Source organism: Physeter macrocephalus, chromosome 12 (genome assembly GCF_002837175.3).
Source record: "Physeter macrocephalus isolate SW-GA chromosome 12, ASM283717v5, whole genome shotgun sequence".
Lineage (NCBI taxonomy): Eukaryota > Metazoa > Chordata > Mammalia > Artiodactyla > Physeteridae > Physeter > Physeter macrocephalus.
The window spans coordinates 36,356,118-36,374,217 of NC_041225.1; the positions used below are offsets into that span (position 1 = coordinate 36,356,118).

General features: G+C 37.7%; 1 protein-coding gene across 1 annotated transcript in view; it reads right to left on the minus strand.

Annotated features, from left to right (window-relative positions):
• The window catches only part of NBAS (NBAS subunit of NRZ tethering complex), a 357,350-nt gene that overhangs the window by 208,638 nt on the left and 130,612 nt on the right, over positions 1-18,100 (minus strand). Inside the window, exons 22-23 of the mRNA XM_024119119.3 lie at positions 15,027-15,110; positions 5,532-5,685 (exon numbers count right to left, since the gene is read on the minus strand). Coding sequence (XP_023974887.1) covers positions 5,532-5,685; positions 15,027-15,110 — 238 coding nt within the window. The remainder of the gene's footprint in view (positions 1-5,531; positions 5,686-15,026; positions 15,111-18,100) is intronic.

The following is an 18,100-nucleotide window of genomic DNA, read 5'->3' on the forward strand; positions in this document are numbered from 1 at the left end:
TATCCATTGCAGCTCTATTTACAATAGCCAGGACATGGAGGCGACCTAAGTGTCCATCGACAGATGAATGGATAAAGAAGATGTGGCACATATATACAATGGAATATTACTCAGCCATAAAAAGAAATGAAATTGAGTTATTTGCAGTGAGATGGATGGACCTAGAGTCTGTCATACAGAGTGAAGTAAGTCAGAAAGAGAAAAACAAATACCATATGCTAACACATATATATGAAATCTAAAAAAAAAACCAAAAAAATGGTTCTGAAGAACCTAGGCATAGGACAGGAATAAAGACGCAGACGTAGAGAATGGACTTGAGGACACGGGGAGGGGGAAGGGTAAGCTGGGACAAAGTGAGAGAGTGGCATGGACATATATACACTACCAAATGCAAAATAGATAGCTAGTGGGAAGCAGCCACATAGCACAGGGAGATCAGCTCCGTGCTTTGTGACCACCTAGAGGGATGGGATAGGGAGGGAGGGTGGGAGGGAGATGCAAGAGGGAGAAGATATGGGGATATATGTATATGTATAGCTGATTCACTTTGTTATAAAGCAGAAACTAACACACCATTGTAAAGCAATTATACTCCAATAAAGATGTTAAAAAAAAAAAGAAAAAGAAACTAGAAATCATATACGGCTTCAGAGTTGTTGTCAGTGAGGAATTTCAGAAATGCATTTCGCTTTTTTCAGATGTCCTATGGTCATAAAACAATTCCTAGGGGCTTATGGGCTCCCATTTGCTGATTCCAATGCTTAATGTATTGTGTGAGGCAACACAGCTATTCTAGATTTTTTCAGAGCAGGGGATGCAAAGTTTTCTAAAGAGCCAGACAGTGAATATTTTAGACTTAGGAGCCCTGTCACACTTGTTCAACTCTGCCACTGTAACAGAAAATCAACACAGGCCATACTTAAATGAATGGGTGTGGCTGTGTTCCAGTAAAACGGTATTAACAAAAGGAAGCACTGACAAACCTTGCTTTTGATTATGATTGAGGTGGTTTTTTTTTCTTTGTGCTACACTGACTACCCAGGTTCCGTTGAGTAAAGTGATTTCTGAACTGCTCCCACTTACTTTTCCTTCTAAAGAGTCAGGTAAGGACAGGAGGATCTCAAATATTATTGTGCAATAGGTTATCTTTTTATCACTTACTTTCACGCTTGAGTAACCTGAAGCTAGTGTGGTAAAGGTACTCCTAGATTCTAAGCATGCATCTCTGTCTTCAAAGCTCATGTTCTTTCCTTTGGGCGTGTGAAAATTTTGGGGAGGCTTCTACAACCTGTCTTTTTGTTCTTGGAGCTTCTGCAACTGCAGATAACCTATCCGATGGTCCCTTGCTACATTCTGGCCTTAGGCCAACTCATTTCTATGAAGAAGTTAATAGGTGATATCACTTGGTGATACACATGTGAGTATGTCCTCTTATTAAAAGGAGACTCCCAAGACTGAAATGTCTTGAACAGACAGAGAAGTACATTTCTAATTGTATACTGAATATACCATGTTAAAAATTAGACAAGAGATTTTAGGAAAAGGCTACCTATCTAATCACACTTTGTAGGTCTTCTTTATCTACTCACAAGGCAAAGTTTGAAAACATCATTCTTCTCTCTTCTCTCTGTCATATCTGAGTTCCTGGAACTGGCAAAACGTAACCATGAGCGCCCGAGGCAACTTCCTCCCAATGTGCCCTATGTGTTCCGGCACTGTCTCCACTGCCTTTGGAAACTGGAGGTGACTCAGCACTGAAGAATCTTACTGACTCTTTGCAAGGCTTTGGCACAAGAAAAAGTGCACATTCCTCTGTCTACCCCTAGTTGAGCTTATGAACAGAGACTCTGGATCCAGTCTACCTGGGTTCAAATCCTAGCACCCTTACATGCTAGGTCTGTGACCTTGAATGACGTTTTCTTTTTTTAACATTTTCATGCCTCAGTGTGAGTATATGTGATGGGAATAGGAAAGCACTAATCTCCTAGGGTGACAAGGATTAAAGGAAATCACATATGTAAAGTACCTGTAACGGTGCATGACAGGATGTGAGAACCGCGTGGAATATCCGTCGCTATCATAATCATGATCACCAACACCTCTTCTCAATAGTCTCCATAAAGGTTTACGCCTGTTATTTGTCAGATTATCTGTCCTTTCCTTAGTCTTCTACCAACATTTCTCTTTGTATCTTTATTACAGAACTTTAAAAGTTATGTTTAATATAATAGTACATGACTTGAATGCTTGCCACTCCCATAAAATTCAGTGTCTTAGGACAGAAGTCATAACGCTCTCTTCCTCATCTCTTTTATCACAGGGCCTTAGAATGATGTTTTCTCATATACTGTACATCAGCTAAGTGTGAAATAAATAAGAATGCAGGAACCCTCTTGCACTGTTGGTGGGAATGTAAGTTGATACAGCCACTATGGAGAACAGTATGGAGGTTCCTTAAAAAGCTAAAAATAGAATTACCACATGACCCAGCAATCCCACTACTGGGCATATACCCAGAGAAAACCATAATTCAGAAAGACACATGCACCCCAATGTTCACTGCAGCAATATTTACAACAGCCAGGTCATGGAAGCAACCTAAACGCCCATCGACAGATGAATGGATAAAGATGTGGTACATATATACAATGGAATATTACTCAGCCATAAAAAGGAATGAAATCAGGTCATTTGTAGAGACGTGGATGGATCTAGAGACTGTCATACAGAATGAAATAAGTCAGAAAGAGAAAAACAAATATCATATATTGATGCATATATGTGGAACCTAGAAAAATGGTACAGATGAACCGGTCTGCAGGGCAGAAATAGAGACACAGATTTCGAGAACAAACGTATGGACACCAAGCGGGGGAAAGTGGCGGGGGAGGTGGGGGTGGGATGAATTGGGAGATTGGGGTTGACATATGTACACTAATATGTATAAAAGAGATAAGTAATAAGAACCTGCTGTATAAAAAATAAATAAAATAAATTTCAAAAATTCAAAAAATAAAAAGTATAGGCAGAGGAGCTGAATAGACCTTTTTTCAAAGAAGACATACAAAGGGCCAAAAGGCATATGAAAAGATGTCCAATATCACTAACAAGTAGGAAAATGCAAATCAAAACCACCATGAGATATCACCTCATGCTCATTACAATGGCTACTATCAAAAAGGCAAGAAATAACAAGTGTTATATCTAGAAGTTCAGCTAAAAACCACAAAGTGCTCAGACAAAACTGATCCAAACAGAATCCCTCCTATTCTTAGCCAGAGACAATAGTAAACTACATGTGTTTGTAAACTCCTGTAAATCAAATGATGCCATCGATCTTAAAAGATGTCTGCTACAGAGTATACAACCTACATTTGCCTATACAAACTACCAAAAATGCACCTCTTTGACTCACTTAAGAGCTTTCTCCATCAGTTATTTACAGGTGAGTTTCTCCTGAATCAGCAAAGTAATAACGCCTTTGCTTAACGTGACCGATATGAACTGGTCATTTCCAGATGTGTGATACTGGTCTAAGACTACAGTTCTCAATGGGAGCAGAACTGTCCACCAGGAGGCGCTCCGAAAATCTGAGGAAACATTTCTGTCTTTCCCAAGTATTAGTGGAACTTACTAACATTCCAGGGTGGAAGCCAGGGATGGAAGACATTCCACAGTGTGCAGGGCAGTCCCACACAACCACCTTGTCCTAATCCCTGCCTACCTTCAAATACCCTGAAAACAGTATTTACCATGAGTTGTTCACATACCAGACAGCAATTTGTAGTGTTTAATTCAATACACCTCAGTCTGTCTGCAATGTCAGCTATCTTGTTCAAAGTGATTTCTCACTGACTTTAGTCACTTTTTTAGTGTACTCATGACCACGCGTTTACATATTTTATTTATCCCATATATCACAGTTAAGTCATTATATTAATTTTTTGGAAATTATTTCTGTAAATCAGGTATGCTCATGATTTTCACATCAGGATAAGAAGTATTACAAAATATTTGCTACAGAAAAAATACAACGGGTGTGAGAATTGAGATCCATTTTTTTGGATTAATTTATCTGGCTTTCAGTCATTAAGATTTGGGTAATTGTCCATTTTTATATGGACTCTATAAGAAAAACTATGCAGAGACCTGTATTTTGTCTGGCTCTGCTACTGTGTGTCCCTGAGCAAGCTGTTCACTTTCTTTCCTGTGGAACTTAGTTTGTCTATCTATAACATAGAGAATTAGACTGGATCCCCTCCAGAGATTCTTTTCATTCTGGTATCTTAGAATTCTAAACATTTTCAAATGTCCTTAGCCATCTTCAAAAACCTGAAAAGTCAATTATAAATATTCTTGGCCATCCTCTACAAAGTTTGATCTATAATATTCCCATCAGCTCCAGCAAATAATTTGTCAATTCTATGAATACTAAAAATAGAAATTAGATTAAGCAGAAATTCAAGAAGGCTATCAAATGGAGACACAGGGCTGTGCCAGATACACTAAGCAGAAATTTAAACAAGGGGGTTTATTCCTTCCTGCAATACAGTTGTTCATCAGACCTTCTGAAATCACCCTTCCTGACAAATGAAAAACTGATTGTAGGACAGGAAGCCCAAAGCCAAAACTGCAAGTAGAATGAAAAAGACACCCACTGGCCGGACCCTGAATGAGATTTCAGACAAGATAGGGCGTGTTCAGGGTGGTATAGCCATAGACCTGAATGAGATTTCAAAAGCCGTTCTGCCATTCTTTGCTCCGAACTGCCAACTTCTGTTCTCTAGGATGAAGACAATTTTTGCTTACATTTGCAGAGAACTCAATTGGAAGAATTTTTAACGCTCTCTCCTGTATATTTTATTTGTTATCACTGACTCCAGTGTAAGAACTCACCCCCTGAAAAAACCAAGGTACAGAAAAGGTAGCTAGCAGGTCCAGAGTCACCAGGTCTATTAGCAGAAGAGTCCAGATTCCTATTTAGATCTCCTAAGCTACAGTACAACCCTCATCTCTCTCTTCTACAACCCCCTCTGATGAAGCTGTTACACATCTCAGTAAAGGCACATGGGAACTGAGGGAAATTAGGCTTGGACTTCAGGAAAGCGTTAGAAACAGACCCTCAAACAGGGTTCCTGGAAAGCAAAGTAACAATCCACTGCATTCATGCAATGTAACAGGGGACTAATCAAGCATTTCGATGTTGATACAATCTTTCGATTTAAAATGGTATTAAGCCTATTAAGCATGTATATAAAATCTGGATCAGTATGTACATATTTTGCAGCTTACATTTTAAAGAAAGGTTTTTGAACAGCTTTTGTTATATGTCCTTGCTCTTTAGGAATCCAAAAAAAAAAAAAAAACCACAAAAGCTTCTGAAGCAAAGAATAAATGAATGAAAGTAATAAAAAATTTTCATTTCATCCCTTGCAAACTATTAATATATACAGGATCCCTGGCACTGCTGTCAGCAGCCAAAACATGCACTGAATGCTAAGGATCTGACACAGCACAGCCGGCCTCACCTGCAGAGCATAATGCTCTATTTCCTCCGCTCTGCTCTGATACCAGTCCATAACCTTCTCTACTGCAAGCTGGGATGTCCTGTACCTCAGCAACTCAGGCTGTGCAGCGTACAAGAACTCACTTTCATCTGGGAGACCCGGCTCAATCACCATTCTGCAAAGCACAAAAAGAACAATTAATAACGGATTGAAATGGTAGGGGCAATTATAATTTTGTGAAAGACAGAGAGGGATGTGGAGAGAGCAGTTACTGAGACTGGCAGTATGTATGTACGTATGCGTGGGTGGGTGTTTTGTGTGTGTTTTCCTATATGTATAATCTGCGCTCTTACAAGATAAATGGGAAATTTGGGGGATGCTTAATTTAGTTTCCTATTAGTTTTCCCAATTAGAAAAAATCAGAATAGACAATAAATAAAAAAAACTATGCTACAAATCAATCAAATAAGTGTTAAATAAAATCAGATTCACCCAGGGTAGCTTTAAAATGCACATGGCTGGGTAACCGCCACAGGTCTACTAAGTCACAATGACCTGTGATGCCAGCCAGGCCTAGTTTAGTAAAAAACACCCCCAGGTGATTCTGATCCAAATATAAATTAAGAAGTCTTGTTTTCCACATTCATAAAAATAAGAGGAAATATGCCTTGTTTTTGTTGATAATATAACTTCACTAGGTATCAGCAACATAGTAAGGCACTGAAATCTGCAAAATAAGGAACTACTCTATACTACATGCCATCAAGAGTGAAAAAGAAATGACATCAAGAGGAAGATACCCAGGGAAAACATCACAGGGATCACAAATCATGAGGAGTTTTTACGAGGACAATCCTGGCCAATTGCCTTCAATGGTTAAGAACTAAAAAAAAAAAAAAAAAAATTAACTTAAAGTAAGATATTTCAGATAGAAATAGGGGAAAAGGCCATGTTCCATTAGGGATATTCATTCATCTAGAGTAAGTCAGTAAATGACAAGGTTTATAATTATTACTATTATAAGGCAATGGGCTTCAGAGTCAGAACTGAGGTGCAATTCCATCACTGAAAGCTGTGAAACCTTTGCATAAGTTAGTTAAAACTCATCTAAGATTCATTTTACTCATCTCAAAAATGGCAATAATACCGTGCAAGAACATTCAAAGTAATATAGATAAAGTGCGCAGAGAACGCTGTCTGGCCCAGAGCAGGTGCTTAATTTTTACTTACAGGTATTATTTTCATTGGAATTATTAGCAGTTATAATATATGACCAGACCCAAAGCTGACAAATATTTGGGTGTTTAATCAACATGACTTAGACAGCCTACTGTGCTTACAATTGGTAGTCCTTTACTTAACTAGACTCACACCGTCATTAACATTCTGACCAGTGATTCTTCCCCATCACTGCCACATAAAAGTCACATACCTTCCCCTGAAATCTTCCCATTTCAGGGAAAAAATACCCATAAGCAACTTTGAGTTCCTTTGATACTTTTTTCAGTCCTTATCTATTTCCCTCTCAGCACTGTTTCACAGAATTTAACCATTTTGTCCTTCTAGAAACATGCCTGTCTTCGTTCCAGCATGTCATACTATCGTGCCATACTGTCAAGCTATACATGTCCCATCTTTCTGGCTGCTCCTTTTCAGTCATCTTTGCTAGAATATCCTCCTCCAGCTGACCATTAAATACTAGCTCTTCCAAATTCTCCAGCTCTCCTGTCTTCTCACTATACTCTCTCTAGGTCTCCCCTTCAATGCTACAATATAAATTGACCACCACATTTTTACGCCTAACCCAGACTTCACTTGAAAGCTCCAAAATCGTCCTTCTATATGCTCTTAGATGTTTCTCAGGCATTTCAAATGCAACAAGATCGAAACTGAATTCACGGGCTTCCCTGGTGGCGCAGTGGTTGAGAATCCGCCTGCCGATGCAGGGGACGCGGGTTCGTGCGCCGGCCCGGGAGGATCCCACGTGCCGCGGAGCGGCTGGGTCCACGAGCCATGGCCGCTGAGCCTGCGCGTCTGGAGCCTGTGCTCCACAACGGGGCCACAACAGTGAGAGGCCCGCATACCGGAAAAAAAAAGAAAACAACAACTGAATTCACGGTATCTCGAGGTAATACAGTTGTCTTTTATAAAACAGAAACATGATTATATCATCCCCATGCCTCCTTTTATAGCTTGTCATCTGCCTTAAAATATTCTAGCCTCACCTTGATTCCAATGTCACTTTTGTCCTGTATACTTCAACAACCCAGGTCTATTTTCAGTCCCTAAAGGGGACCTCACCTTGAGCCTTTCAAATGGTCTTCCCTCCGCTTAGAACACTCCCTCCCCTCATTTGCCAAACTCACCCTCTGCTAAGCTAAATCTTATTCATCCTTCAAGTCTCAGATTTCATACCACTTCCCAGGGAAAACCTCCTTATCCTCCACCAAGTTGAGGTCTCCCTATTATGTGCTCCCTGTGGCCCCTGCACTTCTCTTTCAAAACACACATCACATTAGTAACTTAGAGCAGCAGCATCTTTCCTGCTCGATTTTATACTTCATGAGTACAGAGACTGCATGTTTTTCTTCCTTCAGTACTCCTGAATCTAGCAGAGGACAGCATTAATTACAGTAGACCCACGAACAGCATGGGTTTGAACAGTGTGGGTTCACTCACATACAGGTTTTTTTAAGAGTAAATACCGTGGCACTACGCCAGCTGTGGGTGGCTGAATCCACGGATGGGGAGCCACGGCTCTGGAGGGAGGGCCGATTATAAATTATAGGCAAACCTTTGAGTTCACAGAGGGTCGGCACCCCTAACCCCTGCGCTGCTCAAGGGTCAACTGTAAATGAAAAAGCCACGAGATATCCTATAACCACCCTTGTAGATACAGAGAACGGACTGGTGGTTGCCAGACATAGGGGTACAGGGTGGGAGTAATCGTTGGGGGAGGTGGGGGAGGCAATAAAATGAATGCATTAAAAAAAGAAATGTCCTGGGAAAGTCTGTATCATCTTCAAAAGCATCTTTTCTTCTGTCAAACTTTCCCTAGCTTTTCATTTTTATAGTTTTAGGAGTTCCAGCACAGCACGTTTGGCTTACAACTTAGCTTGCTGTGCTTGGTCTGAGGAGAAATGCCCTTATTCCTTTCATCTCGTTAGAATCATAAAAAGGCACAGGCTAAGGGGAACTGGGAAGCATCAGGTGAATGGAACAGGTCTACTCTGTCAAAAGCACCACCTTAAACTGAGAGCACTGTGGCAACAGGGTCACACGCCTTCCCTCCGCCACATCCACTGGCATCAACCTCCCACCTTTTCCAACTTATACCCATCTTCTATCTCTCATTACAACTGGTAATTGTGGACTTCTAGTTAAATAGGACTGATACATACGATGCATTAAGCTCCACTTTTTCCTGAAACTCTACTGAAATGACAGTAGAAGATTTTTAAAGGGGAGAGGAGGTCACATAAACACTCAAGGAGGAACGGAGTATATGGAGTAAAAAGAAACTAAACCATTATCTTCCACTGAAGCAAGTCCACAGATAATGGTCAGAACTAAAAAATTCAAGGAGTAGCTATACAATTATGTTACTCAGAGATTGGAGTAAATATCAGAACAATCCTTTAAAAGAAGTGAAAGTAGTTACTCCTGGAAAGCAGGATATAAGGAAGGGGAACAACAAAGGAGTATGGGTTTTGGTTGTTGCTTTTTTTTTTTTTAAACAAGATTTGCAGAAAATTTTACATCTTTATTCTATCTGCAACTGTATCCAACTTTAATAAAAAATTGCAAAAAATAATTTTTTAAAAGCAAATAATAGAAAAAACGCAGCAGGACATTCAATTGCTATTACAATAAAAGCCATCAGAGAGAAAAAGGTAACTAAGAGTTACATATTCTATTAACTCAGATATCAAAAGTGAAAGATACAAAATGAAGGGAAACTGCCAACATTAGTGCTAACATGAAGAAAGCTTCCAAATTTCACTTGCAGGAAAGCTTCCAAACTCATTCTATGAGGCCACCATCATCCTGATACAAAAACCAAAGATACCACTAAAAAAGAATATTACAGGCCAATAACACTGATGAACATAGACGCAAAAATCCTCAACAAAACACTAGCAATTCAAATCCAACAATACATTAAAAGGATCATACACCATGATCAAGAGGGATTTATCCCAGGGATCCAAGGATTTTTCAATATCTGCAAATCAATCAGCCTAATACACCACATCAACAAATTGAAGAATAAAAACCATATGATCATCTCAATAGATGCAGAAAAGATTTTTGACAAAATTCAACAACCATTTATAATAAAAACTCTCCAGAAAGTGGGCACAGAGGGAACCTACCTCAACATAATAAAGGCCATATATGACAAACCTACAGCTAGCATCATACTCAATGGTGAAAAGCTGAAAGCATTTCCTCTAAGATCAGGAACAAGACAAGGATGCCCACTCTCACGATTTTTATTCAACATAGTTTTGGAAGTCCTCGCTATGGCAATGAGAGGAAAAAAGAAATAAAAGGAATCCAAATTGGAAAAGAAGAAGTTAAACTGTCACTGTTTGCAGATGACATGATACTACATATAGAAAATCCTTAACTCTGCCAGAAAACTACTAGGGCTCATCAATGAATCTGGTAAAGTTGCAGGCTACAAAATTAACGCACAGAAGTCTCTTGCATTCCTACACACTAACAATGAAAAATCAGAAAGAGAAATTAAGGAAACACTCTTTTGCAACAAAAAGAATAAAATACCTAGGAATAAACCTACCTAAGGAGACAAAAGACCCGTACTCCGAAAACTATAAGACGCTAATGAAAGAAATCGAAGAAGACACAAACAGATGGAAAGATATACCATGTTCTTGGATTGGAAGAATAAATATTGTCAAAATGACTATACTACCCAAGGCAATCTACAGATTCACTGCAATTCCTATCAAATTACCAATGGCATTTTTCACAGAACTAGAACAAAAAAATGTTAAAATTTGTATGGAGACACAAAATACTCCAAATAGCCAAAGCAATCTTGAGAAAGAAAAATGGAGCTGGAGGAATACTCCGAAAACTATAAGACGCTAATGAAAGAAATCGAAGAAGACACAAACAGATGGAAAGATATACCATGTTCTTGGATTGGAAGAATAAATATTGTCAAAATGACTATACTACCCAAGGCAATCTACAGATTCACTGCAATTCCTATCAAATTACCAATGGCATTTTTCACAGAACTAGAACAAAAAAATGTTAAAATTTGTATGGAGACACAAAATACTCCAAATAGCCAAAGCAATCTTGAGAAAGAAAAATGGAGCTGGAGGAATCAGGCTCCCTGACTTCAGACTATACTACAGAGCTATAGTCATCAAAATAGCATGGTACTGGCACAAAAACAGAACTATAGATCACTGGAACAGGGTAGAAAGCCCAGAAATAAACCCAGGCACCTGTGGTCAATTAATCTAAGACAGAGGAGGCAAGACTATACAATGGTGGGCAGTCTCTTCAACAAATGGCCCGGGGAAAACTGGACAGCTACATGTAAAAAAATGAAATTAGATCATTGTTTAACACCATACACAAAAATAAGCTCAAAAGTGGATTAAAGACCTAAATGTGAGACCAGACACTATAAAACTCCCAGAGGAAAACATAGGCAGAACACTCTCTGACATAAATCGCAGCAATATCTTTTCTGTCTCCCAGAGTAATGGAAATAAAAACAAAAATAAACAAATGGGACCTAATTAAACTCAAAAGCTTTTGCACAGCAAAGGAAACCATAAACAAAATGAAAAGACAACTCACAGATTGGGAGAAAATATTTGCAAATGATGTGACCGAGAACAGATTAGTCTCCAAAATCTACAAACAGTTCATGCGGCTTAATCTCATCAAAACAAACTACCCAATCAAAAAATGGGCAGAAGATCTAAATAGACATTTTTCCAAGGAAGACCTAGAGATAGCCAAGAGGCACATGAAAAGATGTTCAACATTGTTAATGAGTAGAGAAATGCAAATCAAAACTACAATGATATATCACCTCACACCAGTCAAAATGGCTATCATCAAAAAATCCAGGGCTTCTCTGCTGGTGCAGTGGTTGAGAGTCCGCCTGCCGATGCAGGGGATACGGGTTCGTGCCCCGGTCCAGGAAGATCCCACATGCCGCGGAGCGGCTGGGCCCGTGGGCCATGACCACTGAGCCTGCGCGTCCGGAGCCTGTGCTCCTTAACAGGAGAGGCCACAACAGTGAGAGGCCCGCAAAAAAAAAAAAAAAAATCCAAAAACAGTAAATGCTGAAGAGGGTGTGGAAAGAAGGGAACCCTCCTAAACCATTGGTGAGAATGTAAATTGGTACAGCCACTATGGAGAACAGTATGGAGGTTCCTTAAAACACTAAAAATAGAGCTACCATATGACCCTGCAATCTCATTCCTGGATATATCTGGAGAAAAATATAGTCCAAAAGGATACATGCACCCCAGTGTTCATTGCAGCACTGTTTACAATAGCCAAGACATGGAAGTAACCTAAATGTCCATCGACAGAGGAATGGATAAAGAAGATGTGGTACATATATACAATGGAATATTACTCAGCCATAAAAAAATGAAATAATGCCATTTGCACAACATGGATGGACCTAGAGATTATCATACTAAGTGAAGTAAGTCAGGCAGAGAAAGACAAATATATGATATAACGTATATGTGGAATCTAAAAAAAAAAAAAGATACCAATGAACTTATTTACAAAACAGAAACAGACCACAGACATAGAAAACAAACTTATGGTTACCCAAGGGGAAAGGGAGGAGGGATAAATTAGGAGTATAGGATTAACAGATTACCACTACTATAAACAACAAGGACCTATTAAATAGTACAGGGAACTATATTCAATATCTTGTAGCAACTTACAATGGAAAAGAATCTGAAAAAGCTATCTCTCTCTCTCTCCATATACATATAAACTAAATCACTTTGCTGTATATCTAAAGCTAACACAGGGTAAATCAACTATACTTCAATTTTTTAAAAGCTTTTAAAATTAAATATAATTTAAAAAACTTTAAAACATAGGAGACTATTCTTATATCCTTAGCCAAGACAAAATATTCTTAAACAAGATGCAAAAAGCACCAACTTCAACAAAACAAAAAAGATTGACTTCATCAAAATTAATTTCCATTCATCAAAACACACAGTTAAAGAAAATTCAACCTAAATGTAGATTTGGAGGGAATATTTGTAATACAGATATCCAACAAAAGATTCAAAACATCCAGAACTTTCTATCTAATCCTCCAGAATATACAAAGAACTCCTACAAACCAAGAAAAAGATAAATAACCAACTCCTCCCCCCTCAGAATCATAGGGTTTTTGCTTCTGTGAGAAGAATTAAGTTGGGAATGAGAGTTATGCTGGTTTTTAACACCTCCTTTAAATGTATAATTGACTTTTAAGCTAAAAGTTTCAAGAGAAGGAAATTTTAAGTTTAAACATGCTTTTATGGTCATCTTTCTTTCTTTTTTTTTTTTCTTTTGTCTTCTGATAGCACTTAAGTCGTCCAGGCCTACCTAACAGCAGTTTTCTTCTCTAGTTAGAACTCTCACAAAGATGGAACACAGCTACTTGCAGAAAAGTAAAAAAAGAAAATGGAGGGGGAGCATAAGAGGGAGGAGGAGGAGGAAGGGAGAAGAGTTGAAGAAACTGGCTTAAAAAAACAAGATGACTGGTATTTTCAATTTTCTGTGAAATCCCCAAATGTTAATTTCAGGAAAAAGAAATGATTATGCTTATGTGAGTAAATTATCTTAGCAAACTCAGGTCCAGTCTTTAAAACCTTGTAATACACTGCACTAAATGCCTTCATTACTTGCTATTCTTTTCTGGCAACTTGCTGTTATCTAAGTTTCTTGTTAGCTGCTGTTACTAATTCATGAAGCTGAATCATCAAACATCCTTGTCTAATGTATCTCCAGGGAAGTCTAATTGATTTTCAAGTTCACAGTGACACTTTTAACCTCTTAATCATTATATTCCCTTATCCTATCTTAGTGTTAATTTTAGTTTATCAAGTAACTGTCCAATTCCTACCTGCTTTGGCATTTATAGTCTTCCTTATTTTGTACCTATTTAACTGTTTAATATTTCCCATTGTTCTTCTTTTACCAAAAATATACCACAGCCAATTTGTTCTATTATATCATTAGGCTATCATAAGCCTTTCATAAGGCTTTACTATATGTTAAATACTTTACTAGTGAAACTTAAAAGAATGTATACATCATTATACTTAACTATTGTTTATTCATTTAAATATTCCATATTCTGTTTTTCAAGGTTTTACTCAGCCATAAAAAAATGAAATAATGCCATTTACAGCAACATGGATGGACCTAGAGATTGTCATACTGAGTGAAGCAAGTCAGACAGAGAAACAGAAATATCGTATGATATCACTTATATGTGAAATCTAAAAAGAAATGATACAAATGAACATATTTACATAACAGAAACAGACTCACAGAAAGAGACTCACAGACTTAGAGAATGAACTTATGGTAACGGGGGGAGGAAGGGTGGAGGAAGGGATAGTTAAGAAGTTTGGGATTGACATGTACACACTGCTATATTTAAAAAGGATAACCAACAAGGACGTACTGTATAGCACAAGGAACTCTGCTCATTGTTATGTGGCAGCCTGGCTGGGAGGGGAGTCTGGGGGAGAATGGATACATGTATATGTATGACTGAGTTGCTTTGCTGTGCACCTGAAACTATCACAACATTGTTAATCAGCTCTACTCCAATATAAAACAAAAAGTTAAAAAAATTTTCACTTGCAATGATCATACTACTGGTTAGGGCTTTTATTTAACATTTATCAGACAGATAGTTCATACACACAGTTTTTAAAAAATCCAAAGGCATAAGATGATTCATATCAAATGTAAAACGAGCAGGGAGTATTCACCTGACTTTGAGGAGTGTGGGATAAAGGGATTCCAATGCCCCTCATCAGAAACTTCAGCCCCACACCTCATCTCCCACCCCCTTCTGTGGGGTCTGATGCCTCCATGTACTGAGGCTTTCCATGGTTAAGTCTTATAAAAGTGAAAATTAAAACTGAATCGAGAATGAAATTGCACACATATCATAAAAACAACTATGAAAAATATACCTGTATATGTCAAAGAGTAAAAAGGAATACCCCCAAATGAAAAGAGTTGTTATACAAGGACCACTTGTAGAATAATTCCTTTGGAGCATTTAACATTTTTCCATTAAAAGAATTTTTAACATACCCTGAGTAAAGTCAAGTTTTCAAAAAAACTTCAACTCAAACTCTCAAGCAGGGCCACCATCAAATAAATGACCATCCACCAACACCACCTGCACAGGGCATTCTATTCATCCATCCCACAAAGAAATGAAGAGCTTTCACGCTGGCTCTTTCTTACCTGCACTCCAGCTCCTCACACCAATCTTTATCTCGGTGTTTATGTTCATGCCAAGGAATGATCATCAAGGAGTCACCGTCATAACTTAAAATTTAAAAAAAAAAAAAAGCATAAGTATTTAAAATACACATTACCTCAATGACTGGCAACACAAGGAACATGATGCAAAAGTATCCTGATAACCTTAAACCTACAAGACTCCTGTTTATGGTATGGTAAGTGGTACATGATACATATCATATACAATACGTAAATAAAAAATACCAAATTGCTGATTTCTCTTAATCATAAAATGGTTCAGAAGAAAAGAAAAATTCAAAACAAAAAATTTGGCAGAAAACTAAAGGATGGTATGGGTATGTTTTCATTCACACATTCTAAAATACTTATCAAAAGTCCATATTTTATGTTCTTAATGCTAACATAAATGGTCCCTTGCCCTCAAAAAGCTTATAATATAAGCTTATAAAAGCTTATATAAAGCTTATAAAAAGCTTATAACTTACTGTGATCACAGAAATGTTCTCTAACTGTGCTATCCAATATAATAACCACTAAGCTACATGTACCTGTATTAACCACTTGAAATGTGACACTGATACGAAGAAAGAAACCTTTAATATTATTTCATTTTAATTAGTTTTATTTAAAATTTAAATAGCCACATGTGACTGGTGGCTCCTATATCGGACAGCCTCGACCTAGAGGACAGGTAATAGCCAGAGTGAAGAAATAATTCTGCAGGTAAAAAAATATCACTAACAAATGACAGAGGAGAATCTAAGAGGAAAAGACAAGTCCTCATTGGATGGAATTAAGAATAAATTAAAAAGGAAGAGTGAGGTAAAGACAGTAGAGTAACACAGCAGAGCAATGTGCTACGCACCAGGAGACAAGGGAAACATAAATGCATCCACCTGTTAACCAGCTACGCAGTCTTTCACACGTGACTTTCTAAAGTGAAGCACTTCAAACGTTACCTCTAAAGTACCTTTTAGCCCTAATATTCCATAAATCCATGAAAACCACGGAAACATCCTGAATTAAGAATGAAGACAAAAATTCTAACACAAATTTCAATTGCCTTGCTTTTACAGTTCAATAAGACATCTTACCTCATATTTGAGGGTCAACAGTAGCACTTGCTAAGATGTATCACAGCCCCAGAGAAAGGACTGCACTTTTGTACTTCTGAGGTTATGTTTTGCAATTTCTTATCTTACTAAGTTATGAAACATGCCTTGCACAAAAAATACTTCATAGGTGTTTAGAAATTATGTAAGTAAAGAGATTAGCCTTCGTGTAAAGGGGAACAGGAGACCACTGCGGGGGGGGGTTACAAGGAAAAAGAAGCTAAAAAGATCTGGAAATGAGCAGAGCCAATTCATCTACCAACAGCATCCCCTTTGAAGTCATTATCATTGGTGCAAAGTATCCAAATTCAAACTTCCCCATTAGATATTCACAATAAGAAATGTATTACATCATATTTTTAAAACACAGTATTTTACCTGCTTTTTAGCTAGCATGTAATGTCCTAGCAAACTATGTACCAGAGATACATTTTTGAAGGCCTGAGAGTTCACGGGTTAAACTGCAGAGTCATGCAGACGATTACAGTGTTCACTATGGGTGCCACTGTCACACTACTTCACTTGTCACCAAGTAAAAACTATTTTATTTTCTTCCACATCTGTAACTCATATTTTACCACAGATCACTGAAAAGTAGAAAAGATAACATTTGGATACAATGATGATAATAATGCTCACTCTTCCAACATGAAAATAAATTGTACAAATGAACTGAGGAACAAGGAAAAAAAATAACATACTAAACTATTCCTGCCTTTTCTAATTAAAGCAGACACGGTTCCACAAGCTAACAAAATGTTTTCCAAAAAATTAAGAAAAATGTTATCACAAGTTGAGATTTGTATCTTCTATACCAAGTATGTATTAGATACAAGGATTATTACTAAAATGATTAGTAATGATGTGAGTCTCTCAGCAAAATAACATTTATTTGGTATTTAAAGACTAGAAAATTGTAAAACTTTGTCAAGCTTCAGTAAACAGAAATGGGTAAGAAAACATGCCTATTTTTATCCAAACACACATTAAAGACAAGTTCTGCTCTGAGGCTCACTCCAACAAGTAGGCCTAATAGAGTCCCAAGTTAATGATGCATTTTTGCTGCATTTTCAAGGCACAGCATAACTAAATGTTTCAACATGTTTCTACATGTACTGATCACCACTGATTTAAGGATAAGAATACTAGTAGTAATATATCAGGAACCATCAGCAATAGCATAATCTTTAATATTTATTGATCTCTCACTATGGACCAGACAGGATGAAATGCTTGTAATATATAATACCTAATTTCATCCTTCCTAATGTAGATGATATTATCTTCCTCGTATTATAATGAGAACACTGAGGCCCGGGTTAACTTGCCCCTCCTCATAAAGTCAATAAATGACAGAGCCAAGGATTCAAACACAACTCAACAGTTAGAATCCAAAGCTTACCCTTCTGGCTAGTAGATGCCCACCAGGTTAGACAGAGGTACCAGTTAGATTGTGCACAGCAGGTAGAGGGCAATACGAAACCTTCCCAAATCTTAATTCAGACGACCCAATAAGGACCTTTTACATGAATATCTGAAGGACACATTTAAACTGAGATATAAAACCAATCTTGACACCATTAGATCACTAGTACTAGTCTCATGAAATTAAATTCTACCAAATATGGCTTCATCATCAACACTTACATAAAAAATTAATTAATTAATTAATTTAATTAAATAAACCTTTCTGCTCTTTGATTTTCTTCCAGGATGCTTCTACAAAGCAAATTATTTTCAAACAAATTTTAGGAGTTTAAAATGCTTGCTATAAAAACACCATAAGAAAAAAAAAAAAAACAACCAAAAGTTCTTTATCATGAATTAAATGATAGTGTTTAAGAAACAGACAGGGGCTTCCCTGGTGGTGCAGTGGTTGAGAGTCGGCCTGCCGATGCAGGGGATACGGGTTCATGCCCCGGTCCGGGAAGATCCCACATG